General features: G+C 54.9%; 1 protein-coding gene across 8 annotated transcripts in view; it reads left to right on the forward strand.

Moving 5' to 3' along the window:
- Window positions 1-14,461, forward strand: part of IL16 (interleukin 16) — a 96,295-nt gene that overhangs the window by 5,060 nt on the left and 76,774 nt on the right. For 2 of the 8 annotated variants that reach the window (XM_045448563.1, XM_045448564.1), the window contains exon 1: window positions 825-1,178. The exons of 1 other annotated variant lie outside the window; for it this stretch is intronic. In XM_045448563.1, coding sequence (XP_045304519.1) covers window positions 935-1,178 — 244 coding nt within the window. In that variant the 5' untranslated portion in view covers window positions 825-934. Of the gene's footprint in view, window positions 1-824; window positions 1,179-5,446; window positions 6,006-14,461 lie in introns of those variants that run through there. 5 more of the 8 variants (XM_045448565.1, XM_045448568.1, XM_045448569.1 and 2 more) reach the window with 5 other exon arrangements.

The raw sequence follows: 14,461 nt of genomic DNA on the forward strand, positions 1-14,461 counted from the left end.
AGGCATCACGACCCTTCACTTCTAAACACTTCACCACGTACGTAAATTAATCTGAATGCAGTATTTGTTTATTCTCCTCTGAGGTAAAATGTACATACGCTCAAATGTGCATACAGGAAGTACACCCTTGAATTAATTTTGAGAAATGGACACACCTGTGCGAGGCCGACTCTCAGCACAACGAGACACATCCACCCCAGAAAGCAGGAAGCTCCCCGCCCCCCAAGCCCCTTCTCAGTTGGGTTCCGCCGTTACCAATAACCTATCGTGTGTTGCTAAATTTAACAGTGCCTGCTTCGTCCTGCCCCGGCCCTCGGGTCCTTCCCCTTGCGGATGGTGCTGGGGCACTGAGGTGGCCTGGGGTGGGGGAAGGCAGTGATGCTCTTTGCTGAACCAGCACCACCCGTCAGGCGGTGAGCACGTTTCTTCTTTAAGTCTTTTTTAAGAAAATATTTATCGTCACCTTAGCTAATGTATGGCGTGTGCCGTGTGGTCTTGGCTTCGGGACTGGGTTCCCGTGACTCATCGCTTACACACGACCCCCAGTGCTCATCCCAACAGGCGCCCTCCTCGCTGCCCATCTCCCGTTTCCCCCTCCCTCCCCCCCCCACCGACCCCCAGTTTGTTCTCTGTATTCAAGAGTCTCTTATGGTTTGCCTCCCTCTCTGTTCGAAACTATTTTTTCCCCTTCCCTCCCCCCATGAAATGAAAACCCTTTCACTAAGGGGAAGCCTGTAGCTCAGAAGGGGAGTGGCTTACCCAAGTCGCACAGCCGGTTAGCATCAGCCCAGCCTGGTAAGAACCAGCCCCGGACTCCTGGGCCAGTGCTCGTTCAGTGCCCACTCCGGCCTCCCGAGCCTGGAGCGTGCACGCGCGTAGCTGGGCGTGCATCCGGTTCCGTTCTTCTGTCTCTGTCCGAGTTCTATCTGAGCGTATGCGTCTGCCCACAAAGACCCCTCTCTCCCTCTCTCCTCCCTGCCCTTTTCTTCCTCTGTCTCTCCCTCTCCTCCCCCTTTCTTCTCACAGCTGTCGGGCAGTTGCTTGGGGGACTGTAAGGGCTACAGAGAGGCCTAAGACTCAGTCCACAGCACGGAGAAGCTCACGCTTACTGGATGGGATGTGCAGGAGTGAGTCGGCGTGGAGAGCTTTGGGAGAGCAGGAGGACAGCTCCCGTTCCGGTGAGCTGGGAGGGGTGTCCGGGAGGGCTTCCTGGAGGAGGTGACTCTGAGCCAAACCTTGAAAACCCTACAAGAGCCGGCCAGGAGGCGGCGCCTGCGAGTTGGAAAGGGCAGCGCGTGCGTGCGCGGAGGTGCGGAGGTGGGAGAAAGCAGCGGCATCTGGAGGAACATCAGGCCCGGGGGAGAGAGCCAGTGACCTTGGGCAGGGATTTGAAATTTTTGCGTATTGAGTCAGTCGTGTCATGATCATAACAAATTAAGAGAAGAAAGTGGGGATTTCTTCATCTTCACAGACGTCGCTTTCTGGTGCCAGGCAGGACGGGGCGCTCGTCAGATAGCTGTGCGGGCAGAAAGACGAAAGCGGGGAGCAGCCCCCTCGCTCCACTGGGGGAGGGGACAGGCATCCCGCCTGGGGGACCTCTGGCATCCTGTCAGAGAGGGACAAGACAGGGACTCAGCTGCTCCCACACCCTTGTGAGAGGCGACACCCCGAAGCGAACACAGAACACGCTGGTCCTGCCCGAGCCCTGCTGAGTGGACACGGTTGACCCCGGGGGCCCCGTGTGTCCTTCATTAATACCTGGCCTTCTTTTGCGGCCAGGTGGAGAGGAGGCATGCGGTGCCAACAGTCCTAATCTGGGCCTTGGAAGCGCGGCTCGCCAGCCTGACCACTCCCTCCTGCTCTGGCGTTAACCCTTTCTAAGCCCGTCCCGTCCCGTCCCGTCCCGGGCTGACCCGTGGGGCAGGCATTTCCAGGTCGCTCAGCGGCCTTCCTCGGACACGCGCGGCCTGGGCTTCGTTGTCAGATACCCTCGGGTTCAGATCCTGGCTCTGAGCCTTGGGAAAGTGGTTTTACCACCGCGCGTCCTCACTGTCCCTGCCCCGGGCAGGAAAACAGGGGCAACCAGCGGCCCCCGCCCTCCGGGCCGACCGCGGAGCCTGATGCCGTGCTGACAGCGCCTGGCACGGCGTGTGCGCGCAGCGAGGGTGCCGCGCACAGGGTCTCATCGTGCTGGTCAAGGCCGCGTCTCCGAGCGCTCTTTTCTCACGGGCTGTGGCCGTGGCTGGAAGCACGTGCCTCCGCGGGTCCAACCCAAAGGGTTATCAGAGCTCCGGGAAATGAACTCTCTTCCCTTGGAGGGCCCCACGGGGTCCCGGTCTGTGCCCTTCAAGGAGCTGGGACCGAGAGTGTCACTAGGTTTCTGAAGTTCCCTTTAAATCTGTACCTAATCAGATTCATCTGATTAAGAAAACGTCTGGGCGAGCTCTGTGTAGGCTCTAAAGCGCAAACAAATGTGGGAGCTCATTACGCGGCATTAGTCACTTATTTACTCGTTCGGTTGTGGGTTGATTCATTCGGTAAATGTTTATTGAGACCTTCTGGGCCAGGCATGTCCCAGAGCCGGAGACCCTGCTGTGAACAAGAGTGACGATTTCTGTTCGGGGCGCTTATGCTCTGGAGGGGACACGCTCTGTGCAGTTTTTCTGTTAACTTGAAGCTGCCTTAGGGGCGCCTGGGTGGCTCGGTTGGTTGAGCGTCCGACTTGGGCTCAGGTCATGATCTCTTTGCTCAGAACTTCGTAAGAACTGGCACATCTCCGGCAGCACAGTCGGAGGGGTCCGAGGGCCAAAGCCATCCCGCGGCCGAGTGGGCCAGTCCCCAGGGAGGGGACTCCTCACCCGTCCGGGACCATGCGCCTGGCCAGGGGCAGGAAGCCTGCTTCAGGGCCCACGGTCTCCGCCCCTGGACCCTGGGGTTGAGTTTTGGGGTGTGCAAATAACTACCAAAACGTGGAGGCTGGGAGGGAGCGGTCCCACCCGGAGAAGTCAAGAGGACCGCTCGTGTGGGGCCTGGGGATCCCCGGTCGGTCCTCAGGTAGCGACCCCAAGCAGGAAGCAGGAGAAGGAGTTCCTAACTGAGAAGCCCCAGGGCTGGCGACGTGGGTCTGGGGGTTTTCCACACGTGGGTGGCCGGCACGCTGGGGGGACTGGCCCTGATCACACAGCGTGTCCGTGGTGCGCGGAGCGAAGGTGCTTCCTGGGGGGCTGGGCGGGTAACAGGAAATCCGGTGCTGGCCGGGTCTACCAGCTGTCTGCAGGTGCCGGCCGGTCTTTCCGTAGCTGGAAACCGGGACGGGTGCGCGTGTGCGCGCGAAAGCGTGTACGCGTGTCAGCGTGTGCGTGTGCAGGTGTCCGGGGGAGAGCCCACGGAGATGAACTTTGGGTCTGGTGCTCGGGGGAGACTGAAACGCACACGAGTGATGGGAGGCGCACGCGCGGGGTGTCTAAGGGGGGGCTTTCTCTCCCGTCGCCCCACCGCGCGGGGACTCTGCACCCTGAGCCCTCAGTCCCGTGGGGCAGATGAGCGAACGAAAGCGGAGCCGCGACCAAGATCCCGTCGTGAGGCCTCGGGGGCTCCCGGCCTGCTCCGCCCTCCCTTCCCACGGGCACGCGGGGACCCGGCCCACGGGGTGTCAGGCCGCGGAGGGAAGCCCGTCCTTTGCCTGGAGGGGGTCCTGGGGGGCACAGGCGCCGTGCGGTTTCCACCTTGAGGTGCAAAGCACCCTGGGTCAGTAAGGGTCTGGGCGCGTTGTCCCCTACACTTCGGAACGAATTCGCTTTCTGATAGTCAAGGAAGGCGGGCCATCTGATAGGAGGGGAAGGCAGGGGCTGGATTCAGGCCTGGCGTAGGAAGAAAGCTGTGGGGGTCTGTGAAGGGTGAAGCGGCCTCCAGAGGCCGGGGGGACTCCGTCGGTCCCAGCCTTGCTGCCGGATTGAGACAGTCCCAGAATCTGGACCCTGGAGGCTGGACCCGAGCCCCGGCTGCGCTGTCCCCCCCCTCCCACCCACCCCCAAGGAAAGGGGAGAGTCTGTGCCTGCTGACCGAGGCCTACGTTTTCTGCTCTTGAGAATTTCCTCCGCGGCCCTCCAGACTCAGCCCTGGAACACCGGACTGTCCCCCACACCCACTGACAAAGACAGCTTTGTCTCCAGTGCATCTCCTTGTGACCGTGGGCCTGGCTGCCGGGCAGTGGCTGGACCTCTGCAGCCCCACACGGAATTGCAGGGGCCTCCTACGGGCGCCCACAGCCTCGTTAGAGCCCCCAGGAAGCCCTGAAGGGCTTGTTGATGGGTGCTTGGAGCGCATTCCATTTTTCAGAAGACAGGGCCCCACAGAAGCCCCAGCCTGGCACATGCCAAGCGTTCACGAGGCTGTGCTTAGGGGACACGTGTGGGAAGCTCTTCAGGGGGCAGATGGGCTGAATGCCACCCTTAGATTAAGCTCTCCAAGGGGACATGCGGGGGGCGGGGGAAGCACCCCGGTCACAAGGCAATCATCCCGACGGGGGAAACAGAGGCGCCTTGTCCCTGTTTGCTGGGGCCCTTGACGCACTCCTATAAGTCATGTCCTTGGCTCTCCAACTCGAACCACCTGGAGGGCTTGCCGAAACAGAGGGCCAGGCCCCGCCTGCCCAGGTCCTGAGTCAGGAGCCTCAGAAACTGCATTTCTATGGGCACCTGGGCGGCTCAGTCGGTTAAATGTCCGATTTCGGCGCAGGTCGTGATCTCCTGCTTCACGGGTTCGAGCCCCGCGTCGGGCTCTGTGCTGATGCCTCGCAGCCTGGAGCCCGCTTCGGATTCTGTGTCTCCCTCTCTCTCTCTGCCCCTACCCCACTCACATTCTGTCTGTCTGTCTCTCTCAAAGGTAAATAAACAGTTAAAAGAGAGGAAACGTGCATTTCTAGCAGTTGGTGCTAACACCGTTGGCTTGGGGGCCAGACTCTGAGAGCCACTGGGCTGCCTCAGCTCCTGAGAGCCAGTTTTTACTCTAGGGACAGAGAGGCAGTGTGGTGCCGTAGAAAGAGCGTGGGCTTTGGTGCTGGGCGGATCGGGATCAGACTCCAGGCTGGGTGACCTCAGGGAAGTTGCCGGACTCTGGTGAGCCAGGGATGGGCTATGACCCAAGGTCACCAGGTCTGCGCATAGCAGGTGCGCAATGAATTTTTGTGCAGTGATTTTTTTTTTTTTTTTTTTTTTTAAATTTTTTTTTTTCAACGTTTATTTATTTTTGGGACAGAGAGAGACAGAGCATGAACGGGGGAGGGGCAGAGAGAGAGGCAGACACAGAATCGGAAACAGGCTCCAGGCTCTGAGCCATCAGCCCAGAGCCCGACGCGGGGCTCGAACTCACAGACCGCGAGATCGTGACCTGGCTGAAGTCGGACGCTTAACCGACTGCGCCACCCAGGCGCCCCTGTGCAGTGATTTTTAAGACGGGTATGATAACATCGGCTGGACTGGGGGCAGGTTGTGGGAGCCGACGTTTGCATAAAGCTAGCAGCGTGCCAGGCCCGAGGACGCCTGCTGGGGATCAGGGGTTCTGGGCGGGGCTGCCCCCTCCCGGTGTTCCCCGCAGCCCAGCAGATGGTGGCCTTTGTTCCAGGGCTCAGCTTCCCCGCGCTGGCAGCCTCCCTTTCGGACCCAGGCTTTTCACGGGGAGAAATCAGATGGCTCAGGTCGGGAGTCTCTAAGCAAACCCGCGCCAGGCTGGACACGTTCGCCCTGAGTCACCTGTCCAGAGCAGGTGGCGAGGGCAGCGTCTGACTCAGAGCATCCCAGCCGGCGGCGGGGCCTGGGATGGGACCTGCAGAGCGGCCTCTGGGCGAGGACGGAAGTCTATTTCCCATCCTCCGCCGGCTCTGACCCAGGCCGGGGCCCCAGGCTGTCCCGGGGAGATGGTGCCTTCACCTCTGCCGGGGAGCCGGAGAGAAAACTGAGGGAGGTGGTTGCCCTGGGCACCACGTGCAGGGAGGTAGGTGGGCCCAGGTGAGTGACGGTCCCTCCGCCGGCCGCTCTGACTGGGAGGCTGGCCCCTCTGACGGGCGTGGGGGAGGCTCTCGGTTGCTGGAACTTGACGTCATCTTTGGAAGCTGTGCTGGGGTGGAGGCAGGAGCAGAAGCCAGAAGAATCTTAGGGTGGGAGTCGTGAGCCACCACGGGGCGCAGTGAGTGAGGAGGAAGCCGCGTCGGAGCTTGTGGGGAGGGGACGGGCGGGTGACCTCCTGTGTCTGCTGTGCTTGTCCCGCGTCCCTGGGGCTTCTGGTTCTGGGACATCTGACTGGCGGCCGAGACCCCACCCTCGGTGCGGGACGGGGACACCAGGGGAGGCCTCCCGGCTGCCGGCCAGCTTCCTCCTCCCCAGATGCATGGGAGCCGACGGGCGTCTCTGACCTTGACCGGGGTGGGGAGGGCAGCGTCTCTGCGTGTCAGCCACGCCGGTGTCGTGGGCGGGCTCCCACCACTACTTCCCCACCTTGCTTGGGTCCCAGGGTGGGCGACCCTTCGGCTGAGGAACGTGCTTGTCTCTGCCGGAGAATGCGGTCCCCGCAGATGCCCTGGCGCTCTGTGGACACAGGGAGGCGTCCCCCCTCCTTCTTGTTCCCGGCGGAGCCCCTCAAAGGCGGCACTTTTGTCCCTGGAGCCCAGCTCCGGGCCAGCCCGGGGAGCCGCTGTCCGTGGGCTCCTGCCCTTCCTCTTGGCGCCTGGGAAGGAGAGGAGAGGTCCACTCTTCTCCTCCGTTCGCCCTCTCGTCCTGCTTGTCCTGTGGTTAGGTGGCCGTCAGCATTTACGACCGCCGTGGAGGGCCCCTCCTACCCTCCGCACCTGACAAGGACAGGAGCTGGCGGGGGTGGGGGAGCCGGTGCCCCCTGCTGTCTGTTGGCTTATTCAGCCCCAGTGGTGCTCATCGGTGATACTCAGTCTGCCGGGCGCTTCCTGCCCCAGGCGCCGCCTTAAAGCCTTTGCACGTGGCATCTTGTATGAGCCTCTCGGCAACCCCCCCCTTCGGTCCCGTGTCCCCAGAACAGAGAGGTGAGGCCACTTGCCCAGGATCTCCCGTCTAGAAAGGGGCACTCTGGATCCTCACCCCAGCCCGACTCCCACATCTACACCTGTCATTGCTACACGGCTTGGCAAATGTCTGCATTTCCTAATCGCCAAGATTTATCTTTCCTGGGTAGAAGGTTGGGTTATAATTGCCGAGAGCAGGTGTTTGCTGGCTCTTTCCATGCATGGGAACCTTCCCGGAATTGAAATCTTTCCTGAGAACTCATTATAAACTGTCAAAAGCCGAATTGCTCAGGCGGGGGGCGGGGGGCAGAGGTGTGGGACCCGTCCTTTGCCAGCCTCCCCCATCCCTTTCTGGGGGGCCAGCAGTGGCCCCAGCGTTTGGGGGTGAGGCGGGAGGGTGCGCTCGGAAAGGAAATCCACTCACCAGCCGGATGGGGTCCTTGCCCCAACTGACTCTTCAGTTTCGTCAGCCCGAATTGGCAATTCGGTCCCTTTGTTCCCAGCTCACACCCCCAGGCTCCAGGGCCACCAAGAGATCTGCTCTGATGGGAGGACAGGAGGGTCTTTTAAATCTTTCTGCCTCTGTACATGTTGTTCTCTGGACATGAAGTGCTTTCTCTGGAACCTCCTGCCTTCCTTTCTCCGGGTGGAAAACCCTCGTCCGGCTTTCCAGCCTCAGCTCACGGGCTGATTCCTCGGTGAGGCCATTTATCAAGTCACTTCAGACTGTGGCCCTTGATTCAAACCCGTATGATCAAACTCCCCACGCTGGGAATATTCTCCGTTCACACGTCCGTCTTCTCCAACGGGCCGTAAAAGATCGTGTCTTCCCCCTCGACATCCATCAGTGCCTGGCACACGGTGAATCTCCGGGAACGACCTGTGGCCCAAATAAGTGAATACCAACATCACCGCATTAACTGTAACAACAGTAGCTGACATTGGCACTGTCCCCGTGGGCCGGTGACAGATTTTCACACGGAAGACTTTTTTTTTTTTTTGGATCCCGAGACCCAGATCAGTGCGGAGAGGACCACGCTCACGTACACGGGCCCAGAAATATCCAGTGAGGGTGTGATGGTTCTGAGAGCTTCGAGTGTGGTCAAGAAGGCAGCCAGCAATAGGAATTGATTTCAAGTTCTTCTCTCGGCTTCCAGCTGGAAGAAGGACAACTGAACATCGGTCCCGTACGCTAGGCAAGGTTGCCCGCGTGGGGTGGCAACGCTGAGGGTCCCTGCAGCCAAGACTGCAGAGCAGAGAAGGGGCCAAGCAGGACTCGTGGGCTGCCGGGAGCCGCTCTGCTGGCCACCCGTGGAGGGGCTGGAGGGCAGGGTGCACACGGGCGTGGAGCTCGGGCCCACCCCGGGCGGGGATCTGCGCAGGAACTGTCCTCGCTGCGGGGGACAGCCGGCGCTGGGGCGCGCTCCCTGTGGCCCACCGCAGCAGGCGAGGCGAGGCTACAGCCAACACGGGCCGCTTCCTCTTCCTTCCACGTGGAAGACACAGGGGATCTGAGGGTCCGTCCCAGCTCCTGAATCGGAGTAAGGACGAGCAGGTGTGGTGAAAAGGGAGCCTCAGGGGCCCAGAAGAACGGAACTGAGCGAGAAATCAAAGCAAGCACCGCCCGTAGGAAGCGGCTGTGGGAAATCCGGGAACACTTCAGACGCCCAGTCGTCTTCCGTGTTATCTGTGTTTGTACTTTATCGCACCGTAGCAAGGGTGGTGGTTCACGAAACTCTTGCCTTAGATACATGTATTTGTGTACATAATATATTTACGTTTATCACCGTTTGCATACAGACACATCTTACGTGTGTTTACGTGGTACAATGTAAACTCTTACGGTGAGAGAAGATTGTTACAGAGTTTCGAGAAACGGTGGGTGGGATTTGGAAGGGAGATGTTTAGGGAGAGCGTCCTAAGCCGCAAATACTCCCGATGTTGCCTTCCAACCCGGTGGCCTTGTCCCCCTCGCCCGAGGCGGGGACCCCGGACTAAGTCGGCGACGGGTTCACGTCTTCCCGTTCTTGCCTTTTCTTAAACGGGTCAGGAGATCTGGAGCAGCAGGGAGGCTGGGGGGGTGGGTAGGCCCCCAGCCCCCGGCCCCCGTGCCTTCGCTCGCTCTCTGAGTGTGCGCGGTAGCCAGTTCCAGCCCCTGGAGCAGGGGGCCCCCCTCCCCAGGCGCGTCCTGGGCCACGCGCTTCGCACCCCCTGTGCAAAGAGGAAACGCAGGTAATACGACTGTGTGCGCCCGTGTGTGTGTGCGTGTGTGTGCCTGCTCACGTGTGTGTTGACAGAAAGAGAAATAAAGACTCCGTGACGACGTAGAGCTGTGGGTGGTTTTGCATCTCTCTGCGTCTCCTGCCTGGAGATGGCTGATGTCAGTCTCACGCCGTTGCACTCGGTTCCCCAGGAAGGGGCCTCGGTTGTTCACTCACGGGCGTGTTTTGAGCATCTTTCTTGATCCAGATCTTCTGGCAAGTAGCTCGGACTCTGGGTTTGTTCATTTAAAATGTCTGCGTTGCTCCTGTCTTTTATCTTTCTCCCTTCTTAGATCGAAACGAAGTAAGGTGCACCCATTTATTGCTGATTTGTCGTATTGCCGCTTTGTATTTTAGTTTTTTACAAAATTGGCTTTTGATTAAAAAGGTTCTGGTCAGTAAAATGCACGGTGACCGGTTTTCCCCCATCCCCCAGCCTGCTTTTCAGAGACCATCCCTGATGACAGTTTGGTGAGGACTCTGAATTTTTCTATTTCCGAACACACGCATGCACACACACACACCCACACACACACGCACACACGCTGTGTAGCACAGAAAGATCCACCTCATTCTTCTCCACACCTGCAGCGTACTCTGTGTCTCTTCACACTCACCCACAATAGAACACAAATACGCGCGGACAACTCACCAGGCTTGTGCCAGGCCTGGGGTTGCTAAGTGTTTCCCACTAGAGGTTGTCCAGGAGAAGTTACTGCACAGGGTCTATGAGGCTCTATGCGGATGCATACATCTCTGAAGTTCCAAAGAGAGACTGCGGATTCTTTGGAAATGTGTGCACCACGTTGAAAACACTGAGTCACATCACACACGGGCTCACAAAATAAACCTCAGTAAATTCCAACGAATAAAAAATGTCCGGGACGCATCCTGTGGCCACGATGCAATTAAACTGGAATTTTCTATTCAAAAAATTATAAGAGAAACAAGGCTAAATCTTGGGAATTCGACCATAACAAATTAACAATGACCACAGCGACCTTCAGAAGAAACTGGAAATCACACCTGCAATTATAGACCATTTAAAAAAATAACAATTAGGGCGCCATATTTCAAAATTCGTGGGGTTGTGGCCCCAGAGGTATTCAGAGGAGAATTTCTAGCTTTAAATAATAATGATGATGATGCCACTAACGGTAATGACAAATAGTCAATAAATTGTATTAAGGGATTTACATCCAGTGGGATTTACATCCAGTATTTTATTATTTTGTTTTATTTACTTTATTTGATTTGATTTGATTTATTTGATTTGATTTGATTTATTTTATTCCATTTTATTTATTTTATTTTGTTTTATTTATTTTATTTTATTTGTATTATTTTTTATTTATTTTATTTTTTATTTTATTTATTTTTTATTTTATTATTTTGTTTTATTTATTTGATTTGATTTGATTTATTTGATTTGATTTATTTGATTTGATTTATTTGATTTTATTTTATTATTTTGTTTTATTTATTTTATTTTATTTTATTTTATTATTTTGTTTTATTTATTTTATTTTATTTTATTATTTTGTTTTATTTATTTTATTCCATTTTATTTATTTTATTTTGTTTTATTTATTTCCTTTTATTTATTTTATTTTATATTATTTTATTTATTTTATTTTTACACGCGAGATCTTGCCAGTTATGAGATAAATACGTAAGATTCATCACTTACATATAAGTAACCATTTTACAAATGGTTCCGTTCAAAAAAGAAACAAAAGGGCTGGGGAACAAACGTAATCAGAGACATTTAGAACCTATATAAAGAAGAATGTAAAATTTGTTTGAAGGTTCGAAAAGAAAATCTGAGCAAATATTAAAAAAAAAAAAAGACAAACTAATTAAGAACAGTTCTTGGTCCTCCGTAAATTTGTCTGTAAATCCAAGGCAATCTTCATAAAAACTTCAAGCAGACATTTTAGAACCTGAGGGAATCATTGTGAGGTTCCCCAGAACTACTTGTTGACAAAAGTCAGCCATAACTTTCAGTTTTGTTCCTCCAAATAGGAACCTTTATTTTTCTGGTTTTAAGTCTGATACATGATGGCTGTAAAAGGAAATAGGCCCTAGGAAATTAGTTAAGTACAAAGGAAAGGCTGTCTGTGTATCCCATCCCCCAGCACTTTATGCACCTTCCAAAACAAAAAAGTTATTAACAGTTCAGTGTTCACTAATCCAAGTCCGTTTCTGTAAATAAACCTAGTCTCGAGGCCTATTTTACAGTGTTTCTTTACATCGGAACATATGGCGGACCTCTTTCCACGTCCACCTATGGAGATTTGTCGTAGCCGTCTTACTGGGTGGGAATGTTCTGGAAAGTGTCTAACATGGTCTCTCACTCATGGACTTTTAGGTTGTTTCCACTGTTTTACTTTTTTTGAGTGATTTGGGGTTTTTTTTTTTTTTTTTGGTCCATACTCTATGTCAGGCATTAAGCTAGGTCGTACCTCTTGGAGGTATTTTCTTTGGGGCTCTGGGCGGTTAGCATGGTCGTCTCTGCTCCGCAGGCCGTCGGCTAAGCTGCAAAGACGTTGAACACCGGGCTTGAGGCTGCACAGGTGAGCGGCACACTGGGTGTGCAAACTAAGGTGGCCTGCGGGTCCCAGCCCTCAGCTGGTACATTTGTGCTCCTGCCTGTGCCTCTGGCCAATGACAAACACCATCGTGTGTGGCTTTGTGCCGCTGGCTACCCGCTTCAGGTGCAGCAGCATTTTCCTGGGTGTGTCCCTGTTTGAAGCCCTGTTCCAGGTACCTGGATTTAATGGGGAGTAGACCTTAGCCAATCCCATCTGAAGAGTGACCGGTGGATGTGCCTTTCTTGAATGTATCTAGATCCTTCTTGAGATTACTTGTATCTACAGCCTTTACCACGTTATAGGGAATACACACTCAGAGGGAAAGTCCTGTCTTGCTTTGTCCTTTGTCTTAGAGGCCTGGGTCTTGGGGAGGGCATCCTGATGACCCCACTTGTGCCCACACATGGATGAATAAGATGGCCTTCCAGGCTGCTGGAAGGTGAAGGGCTTCTCTTGGGTCTTACACATGTTCCAGGCTCTTCCAGCAAAGCAGGTTCCAGAATATCTGTGTGGGAGTGGGGGGAGAACCTGCTGTGAGCTCCATGTCACTATGATGTTAGTCAGCTACATGGGGTCCTTCATTCTGTGGTCCTAGGTGGGATGTTTTCCCTGGTATTAGTCAAGGTTCTCCAGAGCAACAGAACCAATGGGTGGGTGGGTGGATGGATGGATGGATGGATGAATGGATAGATGATGGAAGGAAGGATGGATGGATGGGTAGATGGATGGATGGATGCATGGATAGGTGGATGGATGGATGGACAGACAAAGGGATGGATGGACAGATGGATGGATGGATGGATGGATGATGGAAGGATGGATGGATGAATGGATAGATGATGGAAGGATGGATGGATGAATGGATAGATGATGGAAGGATAGATGGAAGGAATGATGGACGGATGGATGGATGGATGGATAGGTGGATAGATGGATGCATGGGTAGGTGGATGGATGGATGAACAGATGGATGGATGGATGGATAGATGATGGAAGGATGAATGGAAGGAAGGATGGATGGATGCATGCATGCATGGATAGGTGGATGGATGGATGCATGGATAGGTGGATGGATGGACGGACAGACGGATGGATGGATGGACAGATAGACGGACGGACAGATGGATGGATGGATAGGTAAAGGGATGGATGGATGGATGGATGGATGGATGGTTGGATGGATAGATGGATGGATGGATGGATGGATGGATAGATGATGGAAGGATAGATAGAAGGAATGATGGATGGATGGATGGATGGATGGATGGATAGGTGGATAGATGGATGCATGGATAGGTGGATGGATGGATGAACAGATGGATGGATGGATGGATGGATGAATGGATAGATGATGGAAGGATGGATGGAAGGAAGGATGGATGGATGGATGCATGCATGGATAGGTGGATGGATGGATGCATGGATAAGTGGATGGATGGATGCATGGATAGGTGGATGGATGGACAAACAGACGGATGGATGGATGGATGGATAGATGGATGGACAGATGGATGGATGGATAGGTAAAGGGATGGATGGATGGAAGGAAGGATGGATGGATGGATGGATGGATGGATGGACAGATGGAAGGAAGGATGGATGGATGGAAGGATGGATGGATGGATGGATGGATAGGTGGATGGATGGATGGGTGGATAGATAGATAGATAGATAGATAGATAGTTGATACAGAGAGATAGATGAGAAAGACAGATTAAGAAAGAGATGTATTCTGAGGGGTTGGCCCACATGATTATGGAGACTGAGAAGTCCCACGATCTGCCACCTACAAGCCGGAGGCCCAGGAGAGCCGGGGGTGTAGTCCAGTCCAAGCCCACAGCCCCTGAGAACCGGGCAGCCAGTGGTGTAAGCCCTGGTCTGAGTCCAAAGGCTCAAGAACCAGAAGTATGGACGTCCCATGTCCGAGGAGAAGAGGGACGTCCGAGGTCCTGTAGAGCAACATTGCCTTCCTCTGCCTTTTGTTCCCTTCAGGCCCCTGAGGAACTGGATGACGCCCACCTGTTTTAGTCTGTCTCTGATTCAAATGCTCATCTCTTCCGGAAACACCCTCACAGACACACCCACAAATAATGTTTTACCAGCTGCATGGGCGTCCCTTACCCCACTTGGGCTGACACATAAAGTTCACCAGCATACATTTGGCCTTGGACTGGCGTAGGGAAGCTTCGTTGGAAGGGACCTTCGAGATGCTCACCTACCACTCATTCATTCACCGAACGTGCCGATGCCTCCACCCGGCCAAGCCCCAGCAGAGCTCCGGGGGGCATGGTATTAGGGAGCCATCCCCTCCAGCAGGTGACAGTGGTGGGGGGTGAACGAGCACAGGTGTAGAACCTGCTCACTGCCACCGGCTGGGAAACGGGCCCAGAGGTGCCTTGCCGTCTGTCCAGTCCCGTGCCCTCCCCGCGCCCCCCACACCCACAACGGGTCCCGGCCACAGGCCGGAAAGAGAAGGACCATAAATGTCTCCTCCCGGCCCCCCCCCCCCCCCGCCATGTTATCTCTGAGTCATTCTTCAATTCAAGACAGAAAATACCCCCCGGGCCAGAGTGACCACG

This window comes from Leopardus geoffroyi, chromosome B3 (genome assembly GCF_018350155.1).
Source record: "Leopardus geoffroyi isolate Oge1 chromosome B3, O.geoffroyi_Oge1_pat1.0, whole genome shotgun sequence".
Lineage (NCBI taxonomy): Eukaryota > Metazoa > Chordata > Mammalia > Carnivora > Felidae > Leopardus > Leopardus geoffroyi.